Genomic DNA, 13947 nt, shown 5'->3' with positions numbered 1-13947 from the left:
TATTCATATAACGGATTTATATTTTATTATCTGATTAGTTTTACTTACGTATCATAACATAAGTATTTTTATTACTTTATATTTATTAAAAAATATTGATAGAATTTATTTTAAAGTATTTTTTAATAAATTATTTAACTGATATAACTCAATTATAATTAAGTTGACTTAGATTGGTGAAGTCGGTGAATAAAGAATGTAAAACTGACCCATCAATTTAATTGAGTTTGATAAAAATTAGATTAATTGAATTATCACGACACTTACAACCCTAATAATTTGTAAACTCCGCAGAGTACCTGTTTATGATTTCACCCAAACACAGCCCAACCTCTTAAGAGAGTCTGTTATGCTTCTTCCTCTGAAAGTTCGGTCCTTTGGAACATCCTTAATAGTAAATAGCACAGTGTCTGCAAAAGGGTGTTACTGAACTTCACATTCTATCTTATATTTTGACTTCTTTTTCCCGGGCAATAGGAAAAGATGATCACTTTCGAGCAATTTAGGAACAAAAACACGTTAATAGGTCTTGGGTTGGGACAGTTTCTCTCTCTTCTGATCACTTCAACTGGTTTCACCTCTTCTGAATTGGCCAAAAAAGGTTTGGCTGCATTCTCATTCTCCTACGATTCACCGAAATTCTCTCTCTTCTAGTTTCTTTTTGGTTCTTGATTGGTAGTCCACGGAAGTCTTTGGTAAATGAACATTTTTGGATTGACAATTGTCAACGTGTGTTTTTATCAGTAGGTTTTGCTTTCTGAATTTCGTTTTAACATGCTATGTTCTTCCTCACCTTACAGGGATTAATGCACCAACTTCACAGTCGTTTTTAAACTACGTGTTTTTGGCTATTGTCTACGGGAGCATTGTTCTGTACAGAAGGGAAGCACTTAAGGTTATAGACCAGGGCTTTGATTTGTTTGCAATACATGATGCTTTTGCCTTAGATAACTACTAATTTTAATTTTTGTTTTTTTTTTTTGTGTGTGAAATTGAAGGAAGAATATTCGAAACATTCTTTTATCTGATTTGTGCTTATTACCTTCATCTCATTTTAAGCTGATGCTTTCATTAGATGGCAGGAAACTATTGGTAGTATCTTTTGTATGCCTTCAGCTTATCTGTGCTTTCATACTGTGCTGTCATTTTAAATGATGAACATCACGTGCACAAGGTTTGGTATTGGTGGTGTATTTATTATTACTTTCATGATAAGAGAAAGGGATGCTTTATGAAAATCACTTGAAGGTGGCAGAAAGAAACTACGAATTTGCAGAGCCATTTGGTTGCTCTGGAATTTTGTAAAGAGAATTGTTGATGTAGCACTGTATAGATCCAGAGGTGACTATAATGCAGATCCATAGGTGACCATAATGGTGCTGAAATATATGGGTATCTGTATAAGTAAAAAGGTTGTTCATAAAGAATTAGAGTAAAAAGAATTTTGGATAAGAATGGTATCTCAAATGTCTATGAATCTTCTATTTTTGTTTTACATTCGTAATGGTGGATCAGTGATATCTCTAGCCAGTATTAAAAAGTTCCATCTATTTGCACGATCCTATCTATCTACAAATTTTGACAATATTCTTGGGAAGCTGTTATGGAGATATAAACTACCACAGTTTTAGGACACGTAATTTTATTATACTGTTTTTACTTCATAACACTGAGATGTAATATTCATTAACTTCTTGGTAAAAAAGAATGAACCTTCAACGAGAGGGTGCGAGAAGACTTTCTTTAAAAGATATATTGATATGATCCTTTAACTCTGTTCTCTTTTGAGCATTGAACATCCCAAGTTATTTTCACTAATCCATACGGTATTGGTGCAGGCAAAATGGTATTATTACATACTTCTTGGCTTGGTTGATGTTGAAGCAAATTTTCTCGGTAAGTGTTTCTGATGGCAAAGACATAGTAAGTACTTGGAACATTGTTGAAAATTGAAATTAATATAATTTTATTCAATCTGCTCAAGCCTGTTTGCCTCAAACTTAATTTTCCAAATCTAGATTACTTCAGTATAACTTTAATGTTTTCTTTATAGGACAATTCGTATTTATTCTATTGAAGCAAGTTACCTATTGAGTTGCATCATTTTACTTTGGTGAATTACATGCTAATTCTCATCTGTTGAACAGTCGTGAAGGCGTATCAATACACATCACTAACAAGTGTGATGCTGCTTGACTGCTGGTCCATCCCATGTGTCATGCTTTTTACGTGGATTTTCCTAAAAACAAAATATAGATTATTGAAGATAACCGGTGTACTTGTTTGCCTTGCCGGCCTTGTCCTGGTTGTATTTTCAGATGTCCATGCAGGCGATCGAGCAGGTTGGTGGCTTATAATTTCCGAGATTGACCCCTATATCTTGTGCATGTGTAAACACCAACACTACACATGCACATTTAGAAAGCTAGAGTTGTGTGTTCAATATCTTTGTTTCTCAAATTAGTTTTAGTACATGTTGACCTTGTCATTTGTCATCAGTAAAATATATCTTTCTCCTTATGGTAATTGTCAAATCGTATGTGCACATGCTATAGGTGGAAGCAACCCTCGTATAGGGGATCTACTTGTTATTGCTGGTGCTACATTGTATGCTGTCAGCAATGTCAGCGAGGTAAACTGATTGCACTTGTACTTTTAACACATTTTGCAATTTTCAATTTACTATGTGCATATAATCATATTGAAAATCTTATCTCACTGATCCAAATTTTCAAGTCAGCTTGATCTGAGATCTTGACATCAAGAATATGATGCATTTGGGCTAATTGAGATGCTCCCACATGATTCATCCACACTTAATATTTCCTTATGAGTAATCTCTTTTGGTATTGTTATTTCTTTCCATTTACAGGAGTTTCTAGTGAAAAATGCTGATAGAGTTGAGTTGATGGCAATGTTGGGTGTCTTCGGTGGCATTATCAGTGCCATTCAAATGTATCCTTGAAATTAATTTAAGAGTAGACTTAGATCCTTTTGTTGAATAATATTTCTTAACTTCTTCTACCTGTTTATTTGTCCTCGATCTTGTGCCTTGTTAAATTTGCATTGAGGAATCCATTGAATGGCACTTGCTCAAACATTAATACCAAAATTTATAACATAGTTATCTTCATTCCATTCATCCGTTGGATTGCTGAAGTGTTTAATTGCAACTGCTCTACTCTGGTTAAGTAAATCGAACTATGTCATTTTGTACTGGGAATTTTAATTTATAATTAACTATGAAATGTTAAAATAGAGAGTAGTTCTTAAATTAATTACAATGAGCTGATATAAAGATAATTTTGGTATCAAAGTTTTTTTTTTTTAAATTTAGAAAACATTTGTATCTATTACACTCATCACATTCTTAGTTTTCTTTTTCCTGTTTTGGTCTTAATGATTAACGTACTACAGAAGCATACTTGAGCGCAATGAGCTAAAATCTATTCACTGGTCAGCTGGGGCAGTAAGTTCTCTCTCTGAATTATAGCACTCACTCTTGCAAACTATTATTTGAGTAATTAGCAAAGTTTCACTTCGGCTAAGATGTCTGCAAGGCCGAAAGAATCTGTCTAAGATGATGTCCGTGGTTGACTTCATTCACATGGTCCTTCTCTTTATTTCTGGAAGAACCACAAAATCCCGAGTTGCTTTTTTTTGCAATCTTGGAAGGAAACAATGAATTTGGTCCTAAGAATGGTAATGTGCCCCTTTCTCTTGAGATCAGGGGTAAATATTTAGAACCATCCCCACTCACAGCTGGCCTAATGATTATACACTATTTTCTAGTTTTGTTTTACATTTTACTACATCCCCTTAAAAACTATCTGTTTTGTACATCAAATTGTTTATGATTTAGCAACATGGAAATTTATTATTTATGCTATTTATGACCCTTGCTTGGAATGGTGACTGCAGGCACTTCCTTTTGTTGGATTTTCGGTGGCTATGTTTTTGTTTTACTCTTTAGTGCCTGTCCTATTAAAGGTTTGTTTTCAAACTACAATGATTCTGCAGATTTTGTAGCTTGAAATTGTAGGTTACTAAATGTAAAGAAAGTGATCACACTAAATGGAAGTAATTTTTGGTTTTATTACTTACTCTATTGAATAATTTTCTATTAATTTTACACTTAGGTTTATTTCTTTGATCCAACTATTCAATAATTGTTAGCATTGTAAAAAGTTGTTCACCCTTGAAGTTGCTTGAGAATCTTGCGCAGTGCTTTTTTCATACCTGCCTGATTCTTGACAACATCTCTCTTCGTAACTCAGTGTTGAATTGTTATGTGGCGTTAAACCATCTTACAGTTTAGCTTTAGCTTAGCATTATCAATGAGAACTAGCATTTTAAAATATTCTCTGTTTTGTCACAGATCAATGGTTCCACTATGTTAAATTTGTCTCTATTGACGTCGGACATGTGGGCAGTCTTAATTCGCATCTTCGCTTACCATGAGAAGGTCTAACATCACCCTTGAATGTCGCAATTCTTTTCCAATCAACTTATGTGTGGCATGCAGACTTTACTAACATTCCAAGTGCCAATTTTGCTTTCCAGGTTGATTGGATGTACTATGTGGCCTTTGGTGCTGTTGTTGTAGGTCTTATTATCTATTCTGGGTATGTAATTTCACACTTTGTACGATAAATTTGCTTTCTTTTAATGCTGAATCACTGCATAGTAGCTCACACAGTCCTGTTGTCAAGTTTTCCTCACGAGTAGAGTGAGGTGCCTACAGCATTTTGATTTCTCTAATATACGAAGTTGTTGCTGAACTGATTGCAGTGGTGACACAAATGAGAATGAAGACCCTCTTCATTTTGCTGAAGATGCGAACCAAAGACAACATGATGAAGAAGCTACTACTTCAGGTAAATCATAGTAACAGCACCTAGGCCGGATGCTCAAAAAAACTAAGCACGCCTTAAGAGGTGTTTGAAGGGTAAAACCTTGAGGAAGAGTCTCCTTCAAAGATGGACATTTTACTTGCATTCCTAGATTGCAAAACAAGAAGCATTCAATTTGTGTAGATGGAAATTTGAGTGTTTTGGACGGTTCTTTTAATGTTTATTCTAAAATTCAGTCAGTAATAATAGCATGCTAAATTTAACATTATTCTAAAATCCAGTCAGTAATAATAGCTTGCTAAATGTAGCATTTTAATTACTTTGAAAAAATAAAAGCTTTTAAGATTTATTTTGGTTTGATTAAGGATCTATATTTGTACATTCCATGAATGTTTTGAGCCGCTATCCCATATAGATAGGAATTGACTCATGAAATTAGAATACATTTCGAGAAGTCTATTTCAAAATGAATAGGAAATGACTTACGAAATTAATTGTTTCGGGATTGTCCTCTGACAATTTTGAACGCATTCTTTTTATCTGTTATCGGGAGTAGTTGTTCGAAGGGATCGGTCTTTCTTCGATGTACAATCTCTCAAGCAAGAAATTTTCTATAATATATATACACACATATTGAAAACTAGACAATATTAACTGCGAGTTCATATTCTAACATGGATGTAGAATTGGCGCAAAGGGAAAATAACATTAAACATAGCACCACTGCATGGTGTTGGGGTTAATAAAAAAAAGTAATAACCCAAGCAGATATTTGATCCGTTCACTGGTACACAATGATGATTGCACAAATGAGGTATTGACGTGCTATTTTATCTTCTAGGTATAATGCTCAATCAATCTCACACACTTTGATATTACTATCTAACTCTATACATCTCACACAATTTGTCTGACATTGGTAATGGTATATCTAGGTATAATGGTCAATGTTATCGGTAGCCACCAAGGCCATAAGGATATTGAGGATAACCACCACCTGTTCCCATCATGGAGTTATAATTACCAGTCATGTTAGACCCATGAGGCAGTCCAGTAGGTGCAGGTGGTGGCTGCATCTGCCCCATGCCCCCCATGTTCATCCCCATCCCCACAGGTGCCTTCATGCCTCCGTAGCTTCCCATGCCCATACCCATCAATGGGTTTGAGGTAGGTGGTCTAAGAGCACCAGAACCAATCCGGCCCATGCCTGAACCAGATCCCATGGCTTTACCCATGGTTACTGTTGACGTTACCGATGTCGTGGGCTTCTCCATCCTCTTCTCCTTCCTATTAATTGCATCAAAGTCCACTCCAATATTTGCTAAAGGGTTTGTTTTAGCTGCAAATGCAAAAAATGAGAATTTAGTGGTCATCCAGATAAGACCAACAGTTGGAAACAGTCTGAGAACGTATATAAGCACAACACTCACGTCCAGATATATTCAAATTAACCAAACCCCTGCTTAGTGTATCTGCCCAGACTGTGGATTTTGTCTCAAACTTGTCCTTGGAGGATGGTTGTGAAACAGCATTCTGCAAAGCATGTAATTGCTGTTGTGCCATTAAGTTTCCGCTGTTAAACTGTGATGCTTGATCAATGGGGGATTGAGAAGACAAATAGTTTGCACTCTGCCCCATTGAAACCTGAGGAGCCGTGTGTGGAGGAATAAGTGCCATAGATCCTTGTACATAGGTCGGGTTCACGTGTCCACCTTGCATTAGAGGGAACATTCTGGAAGCCCCTTCAATCATAGAGCCAGCCTGGGGAGGGAATCCGCCGTATATATGACTACCTGATTGCAGGGATTGGTCAGTGTGATATGGAAAGGGTTGCTGTGTTTGTTGACTAATGGGATTCGGTGACAGGGTTTGTAGCAGTTGGCCAGCAGGAACTGAAACGGCCTCTGCGGCAGGTTGACTGGTTCCAGATGAGACGCCTTGCTGTGCATGTTGGCCAGACTCTGCAAAAGAAGATTGTGATGCCATTTGCCCTGATGAAGCTGAAAAGGAGGATGAAGCTTGAGCATCAGGATGAGCTGAAAAGTTCTGCTGCGAAGTTGCCCCAGGTAATGGTGGAAGTGGAAGAATGTCTGCAAGAATATCAGTTTCCTGTGATGGTGACAAAAACTGGGAGTTCAATGACAAAGACTGAGTGTCACGGGCTTGGGGCAGAGCAGAAAATGAGTCTCCGAAACCAAAGTTAGAGACTGATTCCGTGTTAGAACCACTTGGCTGGGATGGTGCACGACTCTGATGACTCTGGGGTTGAGGTGGAGAAGTTTCAGCGGAAGGAATGGCCTTAAAGGGTGAATCACCAAACGGGTCTTCAAACACCTGCAAAAGTTAAGCCAACAAAAAACCAGCATTAACAGAGATGAACCCTTGTCAAAGGATATAAAAGGAAATGTTTTACACGCACTGAGCTGCAGAAACATGCAAAAATCATTCGAAGCATAAGCACAGTAAATATGCCCCTCAGAAACACAATTCTTCCTAGTTTAAGGTTCCCCTCCATTAATCATAATCCACAGACAGAAGTTACATTTATTAGTATGCTACATTTCTTAACATGAAGTTCTACCCTCCTACCTGTTAACAGCCAAGCATGCAAGAAAACCATTCCAAGCCATACACAACTTCATTCTTATCAATAATACAGCATATTCAAATACTTTCTTAGAGTGAAGGTATAAACAAACAAGCAAATTCCTACCGGATTGAAATTATTCGAAGCAGATGGTGGTGGTGCAAAGGCCACAGAGGAATCAAGGTTTGCGTTGCCTTGAGAGGTTGTTGTTTCTGATGTAGAAGGCACAAGAGCCAGTGCATTTGAAGATAACGATTCAGATAGGGAGCCGAACAAGTCCATTTCAACATTATTAGCAGGAGCTCGGGAAGCTAACAAGAAACAAAAAGATATCATGAGTATAAAAGCATAAGAATAGTTTCTCCCTAAGAAATCAGAATTAATGTATAATAGAAGCCCTTAAAAATCCTCAAAATTGAACTAAAATCCGCAAATGGCAGATGCTAATAATTTCATCGAACTCAACTAAGGTCAAGCCATCGATTATTCAAGTGTGGGACTGAAGTGATGAGTATCTGAAGTGTTACATCTAACTAACCAGGCAACATAGTTGAACAATCCTTGAAACTTAAAAGCACTTTCATGCTTTCAAGTTCCAACTGGTCCATAATTCCTATTTTATTAACAGATATTCACTTCTATACTTAATCTTCAGTTTCTGTTTCAAATGTCTACAAACTTTATGCAATTGTGCACATATACCACTCTACAGTCTGCCTGGAAATCAGTCTTACTCTGCTAAGCAACAATTACAGAGACTGATGGATAAAAGGACAGAGTGTTTGCAACTCGGTTTGGTTCCCTTTTTATGAAAAAGTCATTTCAAGTTAAACACAGTCCAGTTTGCTTCGATTTTAATTTACAATAAAATTCGAAGAAAACCAATCCAATATTTTACAGTTCAGTTTGAATTGAATTTTGCAGTCTTTAGTTATTATAGAACTGCTACACAAATTTTTTAAAAAACTATAAAATAAAGAGACATTTCGTGAATTGTTTTTGGTATAAATATGGTCATATTTATAATTTCAATTTTCTCTCATATCCATGAATGAATTGTACAATCTTACGGTTAGAAACTACCATACGAATTTTCTATCACATTTCGATAATTATAAACATATTGCAATGGAAACACTCAAATATGTTTATTAGTTAACTAATTCAATCATATAACATTATATTTCAATACAATAGGTGATTCAGTTTTCAATTTTCGTTTTTTGTGGACCGATTTTCTTTTATGTTTTTAGATTGGTTTGGTTTTGAACTCTCCTACTACATGGTATGAGAATACGCGTGTCCCCCAGCCTATGCAATCCAAAACAAAGACTCAAAGAACTTGCCACACCTGATACAGGATAACCACGAGGATCAAATTCATCAGAAGCCTCAACTTCTCGGTTTCCAAATGATGCAGCTGAAATTCCGCCATCCCTGCAATCAAATTGATATGGTAACAAATATCTTCAGAATAAGTAATTTCCGCATTATGAAATTCATACCTTTCATTGTGTGCAGGGCTTTTAGAAAGAGCTTCTTCATAACTAGGAGGAGCACCCACATTTTGCTCAGAAAGTTTCCGCTCTAACCTGCTCATTGAATTGCATATGGTCAGTAAAAATAATGCTAAATGGTCATTAAGCATGGATGTCTGTGTGAGAGAGAGACTGGGAATCTGGGGATGATTTACCTTCCTTCCAATGAATGGCCTTCAGCTTTAGCAATGCTACCTCTGAGAGAACATCGTAAAAAAGGATGGAGTCAGTACAATGAAATCTTCTATGTTCTTCATTCAGAATTTTTAGAAAAAAAAAAGGTGACTATCTCAGGTACATACCGAGATGAACGCTGACCATCATCATCAACATTATGATCATGATCTCTGTCAGAGCTCTTGCTTCCTGAGCCATATTGGTCATCATCAACACTTCTTCTACGGTACTCGTCATCCCTATTGTCATCTCTTCTATAGCTTTCCTCGTAATCTTTACCATAACGCTCCCTCTCACGACTATACCGATAATCATCTCTATATCCCCATTCTCTTTCTCTGCCATAGCCATGATCACTTCTATCTTCCTCCCTGCTTCCATAACGATCATCTTCATATCTATCCCCATAAGACCCACTGCTAGAACGTGAACCAGGCCTGTACATTGCACCGGTTGGACTGCTGCGAAACCTGGTGAATCATGTCGGGCAATTACATATCTCCTCCAGATTGAGAAACCCACATAAATATTTGCATATTACACCCAGTGGTTTTGCATTTGTGTTCTAGAAACCCAAAATAAATTCAAATACAGGAAAGATGGACATTACAAAATACAGGTAAAAGAAATATATTTTCTTCCTCAGCAAGGCAGTAGATATAAGTTTTTACAGCAACCGGAAAATAACAGAGTTCATAATATATATAATAGTCAAACTAATAAGAGAAGAATTACTTGTCCCTGTTAGCAGCAGCCTTCTGTCTAACCTCTATGATTCTTTCTTTATCATTCACAAGAAGAATGAGATTCTGTGATTTCCTTCTGACATTGTTTCCCTGGTCTCTTCCACTGGAATCAATATATTGAAAATTGGACAATGTCTGTTGATATGAACATTTACAATATTAACAAGTTGCAGTCTAATTTTTAGATCATTTAAAAAATATTAAAAGTTTGAATGAGAAATACTCAACAATGTTTGCAATTGACAGAATGGAAATTACCGATATTTGATAGGCATGCTCCTTAATCTCCTCTATGACGCGCTCTGACCCATTAGCCACCATGTATTCTAATACTGTCAAAGCCTGTCATTGAACATTTAATATATGAATGTAAGTGTCATTCTTTTCCAAGAGGACATGGTAAAAAAATAAATGCAAAAATACTAGACAGAGTTCTTGAAAGGCATGAACCGTTAGTTGTTTGTAAATAAGTATCAAGACAAAATTCATAAACATTGTACTTCAGTTATTGAAGGACAAAAGGAAGAGTGTTATGACAATAAACAAAAGAAAAAAAATTTCAAGTGTAATCTCATCTAAAACATAAAGTAGTACAACAAACCTTATAGACATGCCGCCAATTCTTGCCCGTGTCATTGATCCTCTTCCAGATTATTGCCATGATCATTTGACATTCATAACTGCAAGGGAGCTAAAAAATGAGATATTTGTGATACAATATCAAGCATAAACTGATGAGTTCAAGCTTACTAATTTCTGCTAGCCTGTGCAACATCTGCTAGAAGTGATCCATGAGGACCCCAGGCTTCATTGTTGGTCGCATCAAGAACCTGGAAGAGGGAAGAGACCAGTCTAATTAAAATTTGCACATTAAGATTATAATGAGTAAACTCATAACAATTTCTTTGTTATGAGTTATATGCAAAGTTTTACAGTGAATGTTAAGATGACAAAATTTACCTTCTGTTCTATCCCAGGAACTTTAAGTACTTTCTTATTTACTTCTCTTTTACTGCAAGGATGATGAAGATAGTGAGGAATAAGGAACCGAGGCTGAGTTAAAAAAATCGTAAACTGTTAGACTTACAGTTCCCTAACAGTTTGACCAATGGCCTTCTTCATTGTAGTCGATTTTCAGAATTGGCGAGCCAAAACCACGCTTAACTGCCAAGTACAAATAATAGCAAATTTCAAACATTTGTCATGCACCAATTCGAGAAAAAAACATTTTCTGAGCAACATGACAGCTACTTGAATGCTGAAACGATTGATTTCAATCAGTATTCTAACAAAGCAATCAGTTAGAGTTGACTTATTCATCAAAGAAGAAACAAGAAGTACAATGTCTGCACAATTTATGATGAAACAATCTGGCAAACGTATGAAGTAAAATTGTATGTCTTCAGTTCTTGGGAGTTGCATGCCAAATTCTACTACGGAGAGAGAATCAACATCACTATCTGAAAATAAGTCTTACAAGAACTTTAAGAGATCAATCCAAATTCTCAAACATGCAAATGACCAATTCTACGCACGGTCAAACCTCATGAATTTCACTTCACCCATCTTTTCTAATAGCAGTCAATGTTCAGACAATCCGAAATTGTACTAGAAAACATGGAAAGACATCAAATAAAGCCCATGAATGAAATCACAGAAAAAAATAAAGAGAAGAGGTCACTATATAATCTTCAAGCAAAACTGAATTGGAAAGAACATTGAAAACTTAAAGAGGGGCACCATCATAAGTTAACGTAAATCCCAAGCTAGTAAAGAATTACAAGAAATGATAAAAGATAAAATCTTTATAAATAATGAGCCAAAAGAAGAAGCAAGAAGCAAATTACAGGAGAAACTAAGCAACTAAACGAATATCAAAGAGGTCCCAGAAAAAGCTTGGCATGAAAGACTTAAAATTGAGATAGAAAAAGGATATCAAACAGAGTCAATAGACTAAGAAATGAAAAAATATGAATAAATTGTGGCAAAAGAAGATCTGGGTAGATGGAACCTGATCAAACTAGTCGGCTGAAACCAGAAAATGAAGGCGGATGGGAAGGTTACAGTTTGATTACGAGGAAGAAAGCAATAACCAGGTTACAATTTGCAATACTTCTATGAGTTGTCTGAAAACTAAAATTACGAGGGAAAGAATGAGAAAGGGAGAGAAAAATACAAAGGGTGGCTTTCTTGTTTGGCGTCATTTTTTCTTTCTACCGATTCCCAGTTGAAAACAAAAAAATTACAGTAGCCACTGCAACTTACGTGAAGGGAGTTGAATAATAATAACCTCATTTCTTAATCCACTTTCATGGTAATAATGTGACACCAGTGTAAATAATTCACGTTCTTATCATATCTATTCCTACTTTTTTAGTTGCTTTGTATAGGTCAATCTCACGATTAAGTCCAAATAACTACATTTCTTCATTGCAAGCAAAATGGGTTCAAAAAGTTGACTCGGTAAAAAGAAAAGGAAAGATCCATACTTTATTCCCATTTGAAGAAAGTCTGGATTTTTTTTAGATTATAACAGTGGAAAACAAATTGCTATTATTAAATTAAATTAATTATGACATGGATATGGATAATATTGAGTTTTTCATTGAAACATTGTAGGCGATGGTTGATATATAGTCTCTTTCGAGGATTGAAATAAAATATGCGTCATTGTCTATCTACCAATTATTCTTCTTAGAAGCAGTGTCAAAGTTTGTTGGGCGACAACTATAAGTCTATCTCCCAACTTCAAATGTTATATTCAAAAACAAAATCATCAACTGATTCCATTAATAACAATTTATTGATTGGTTTCTAATTAGTTTAGTTAGTTAAATTATCCTGTTAGTTTCTATTTATGAAGAAATTTTAAATTGATTTATTATTTTTTTGAGTCTTAAAATGATCTTGAAAAATTTGATGCAGTCACGTTAGAAATACATTAACACTATTAAAAAGTTATTACCTGTTAGTTTTTTTAAAATATTTTTTTTTATTTTTTTAAAAGATAAAAAATTTATCACATGTAATGATAATGTCACGTCATATTATTAAACATCATGTCTAAATTTTAATTTAGTGTCTTTATTTTTATTTTGTTATAGTTCAATTTTAATTTATTTTAAATTAAATAATTTCGTCACTTATCAAATTAAAATAAAATTTAACTTTTATATAAATATTATACAAATATTTTTATATAAAAAAACTAAATTGAAATTATCACAATAACACCTCCTACGATAATGACACCTAGCACTATAACGTTACATGATATAAGTTTAATACGTAAATTTTTATTTCTAATTTTTTTAAATAAAAAGATAAAAAAATTATTTTAAAAAGTAAAAAAACTATAAAAAGGTCTAATTTAAGATTTTTCTAAAAGTTAAAGGATAATGGAATGATTTAACATTTTTAATTTTATAAATTATTAATTTAGCGATCATGGTACGGTTCCCTTAATCCTTTCCAGTTCATTCATTCGATAGTTATAAATTAATTACATTGTTATTACTATTTGATTTATCACTAACAATGAGATAATTTATTACTTATATTTAATATATTTATAAAGAAAATTATGTTCATTCATTTTTTAAAATTTAAAAATTTCAATGTATCAAAATTTAAAATAGAAAAAGAAAAATTACATTCACATTTAAACACTAAAAAATATATTTAATCTATTAAATTTTTTATTTCATTAAATTTTTTTTGAAAAAAAAGAAAGTGTGTAAATAAAATACAGACATAATTTTTTTATTCCATTAGAAAAATATTTTTTCAAAACTCGCTTTATTCAAACTTTTGTCTGTGTTTAAAGTATAATCAATATTATTTTTAAATTACAATGTCGAGGCAGAAGAAGTAATAAGATAAGGGATATTAAGGTTATTATTTTAGTAAGTAATTCAATTTTTATTAAGAATGTTATTTTATTTGTTCTTCTCTTTGTTGAAAAGGATAAAATGTTGTCAAGGATTTTCATATTTGGTGTATTATTTCGAGTTTGGTTAGATTTTTGGAACTGTAAAAAATATTTC

The 13947-nt window shown here is 34.2% G+C and overlaps 2 protein-coding genes across 3 annotated transcripts; one reads left to right on the top strand and one right to left on the bottom strand.

The window, feature by feature from the left end:
• Positions 1–273: 273 nt before the first annotated feature.
• On the top strand, positions 274–5121 carry LOC108326166 (uncharacterized). The gene is made up of 11 exons (XM_017559488.2): positions 274–601; positions 801–895; positions 1839–1896; positions 2148–2342; positions 2556–2632; positions 2873–2955; positions 3418–3469; positions 3922–3990; positions 4379–4465; positions 4564–4625; positions 4792–5121. Exons 1-11 carry the CDS (start codon positions 484–486, stop codon positions 4886–4888), a joined length of 993 nt encoding a protein of 330 aa, XP_017414977.1. The 5' UTR covers positions 274–483; the 3' UTR covers positions 4889–5121.
• A 327-nt stretch (positions 5122–5448) lies between these two features.
• LOC108326165 (clathrin interactor EPSIN 2) lies at positions 5449–12185 on the bottom strand. 2 transcript variants are annotated; one of them, XM_052874666.1, is made up of 14 exons: positions 12167–12185; positions 10989–11065; positions 10862–10913; positions 10652–10731; positions 10503–10581; positions 10160–10243; positions 9891–10036; positions 9281–9625; positions 9134–9175; positions 8946–9032; positions 8792–8877; positions 7567–7751; positions 6284–7187; positions 5449–6192 (listed from the first exon to the last, which is right to left on the bottom strand). In XM_052874666.1, exons 2-14 carry the CDS (start codon positions 11021–11023, stop codon positions 5804–5806), a joined length of 2514 nt encoding a protein of 837 aa, XP_052730626.1. In that variant the 5' UTR covers positions 11024–11065; positions 12167–12185; the 3' UTR covers positions 5449–5803. The 2 variants fall into 2 exon arrangements, with proteins under 2 accessions (XP_052730626.1, XP_017414974.1); XM_017559485.2 differs by lacking the exon at positions 12167–12185 and adding an exon at positions 11913–12115.
• Between the last annotated feature and the right edge of the window lie 1762 nt (positions 12186–13947).

This window comes from Vigna angularis, chromosome 3, assembly GCF_016808095.1.
Source record: "Vigna angularis cultivar LongXiaoDou No.4 chromosome 3, ASM1680809v1, whole genome shotgun sequence".
Lineage (NCBI taxonomy): Eukaryota > Viridiplantae > Streptophyta > Magnoliopsida > Fabales > Fabaceae > Vigna > Vigna angularis.
This window is presented reverse-complemented; position numbering and strand designations above follow the sequence as displayed.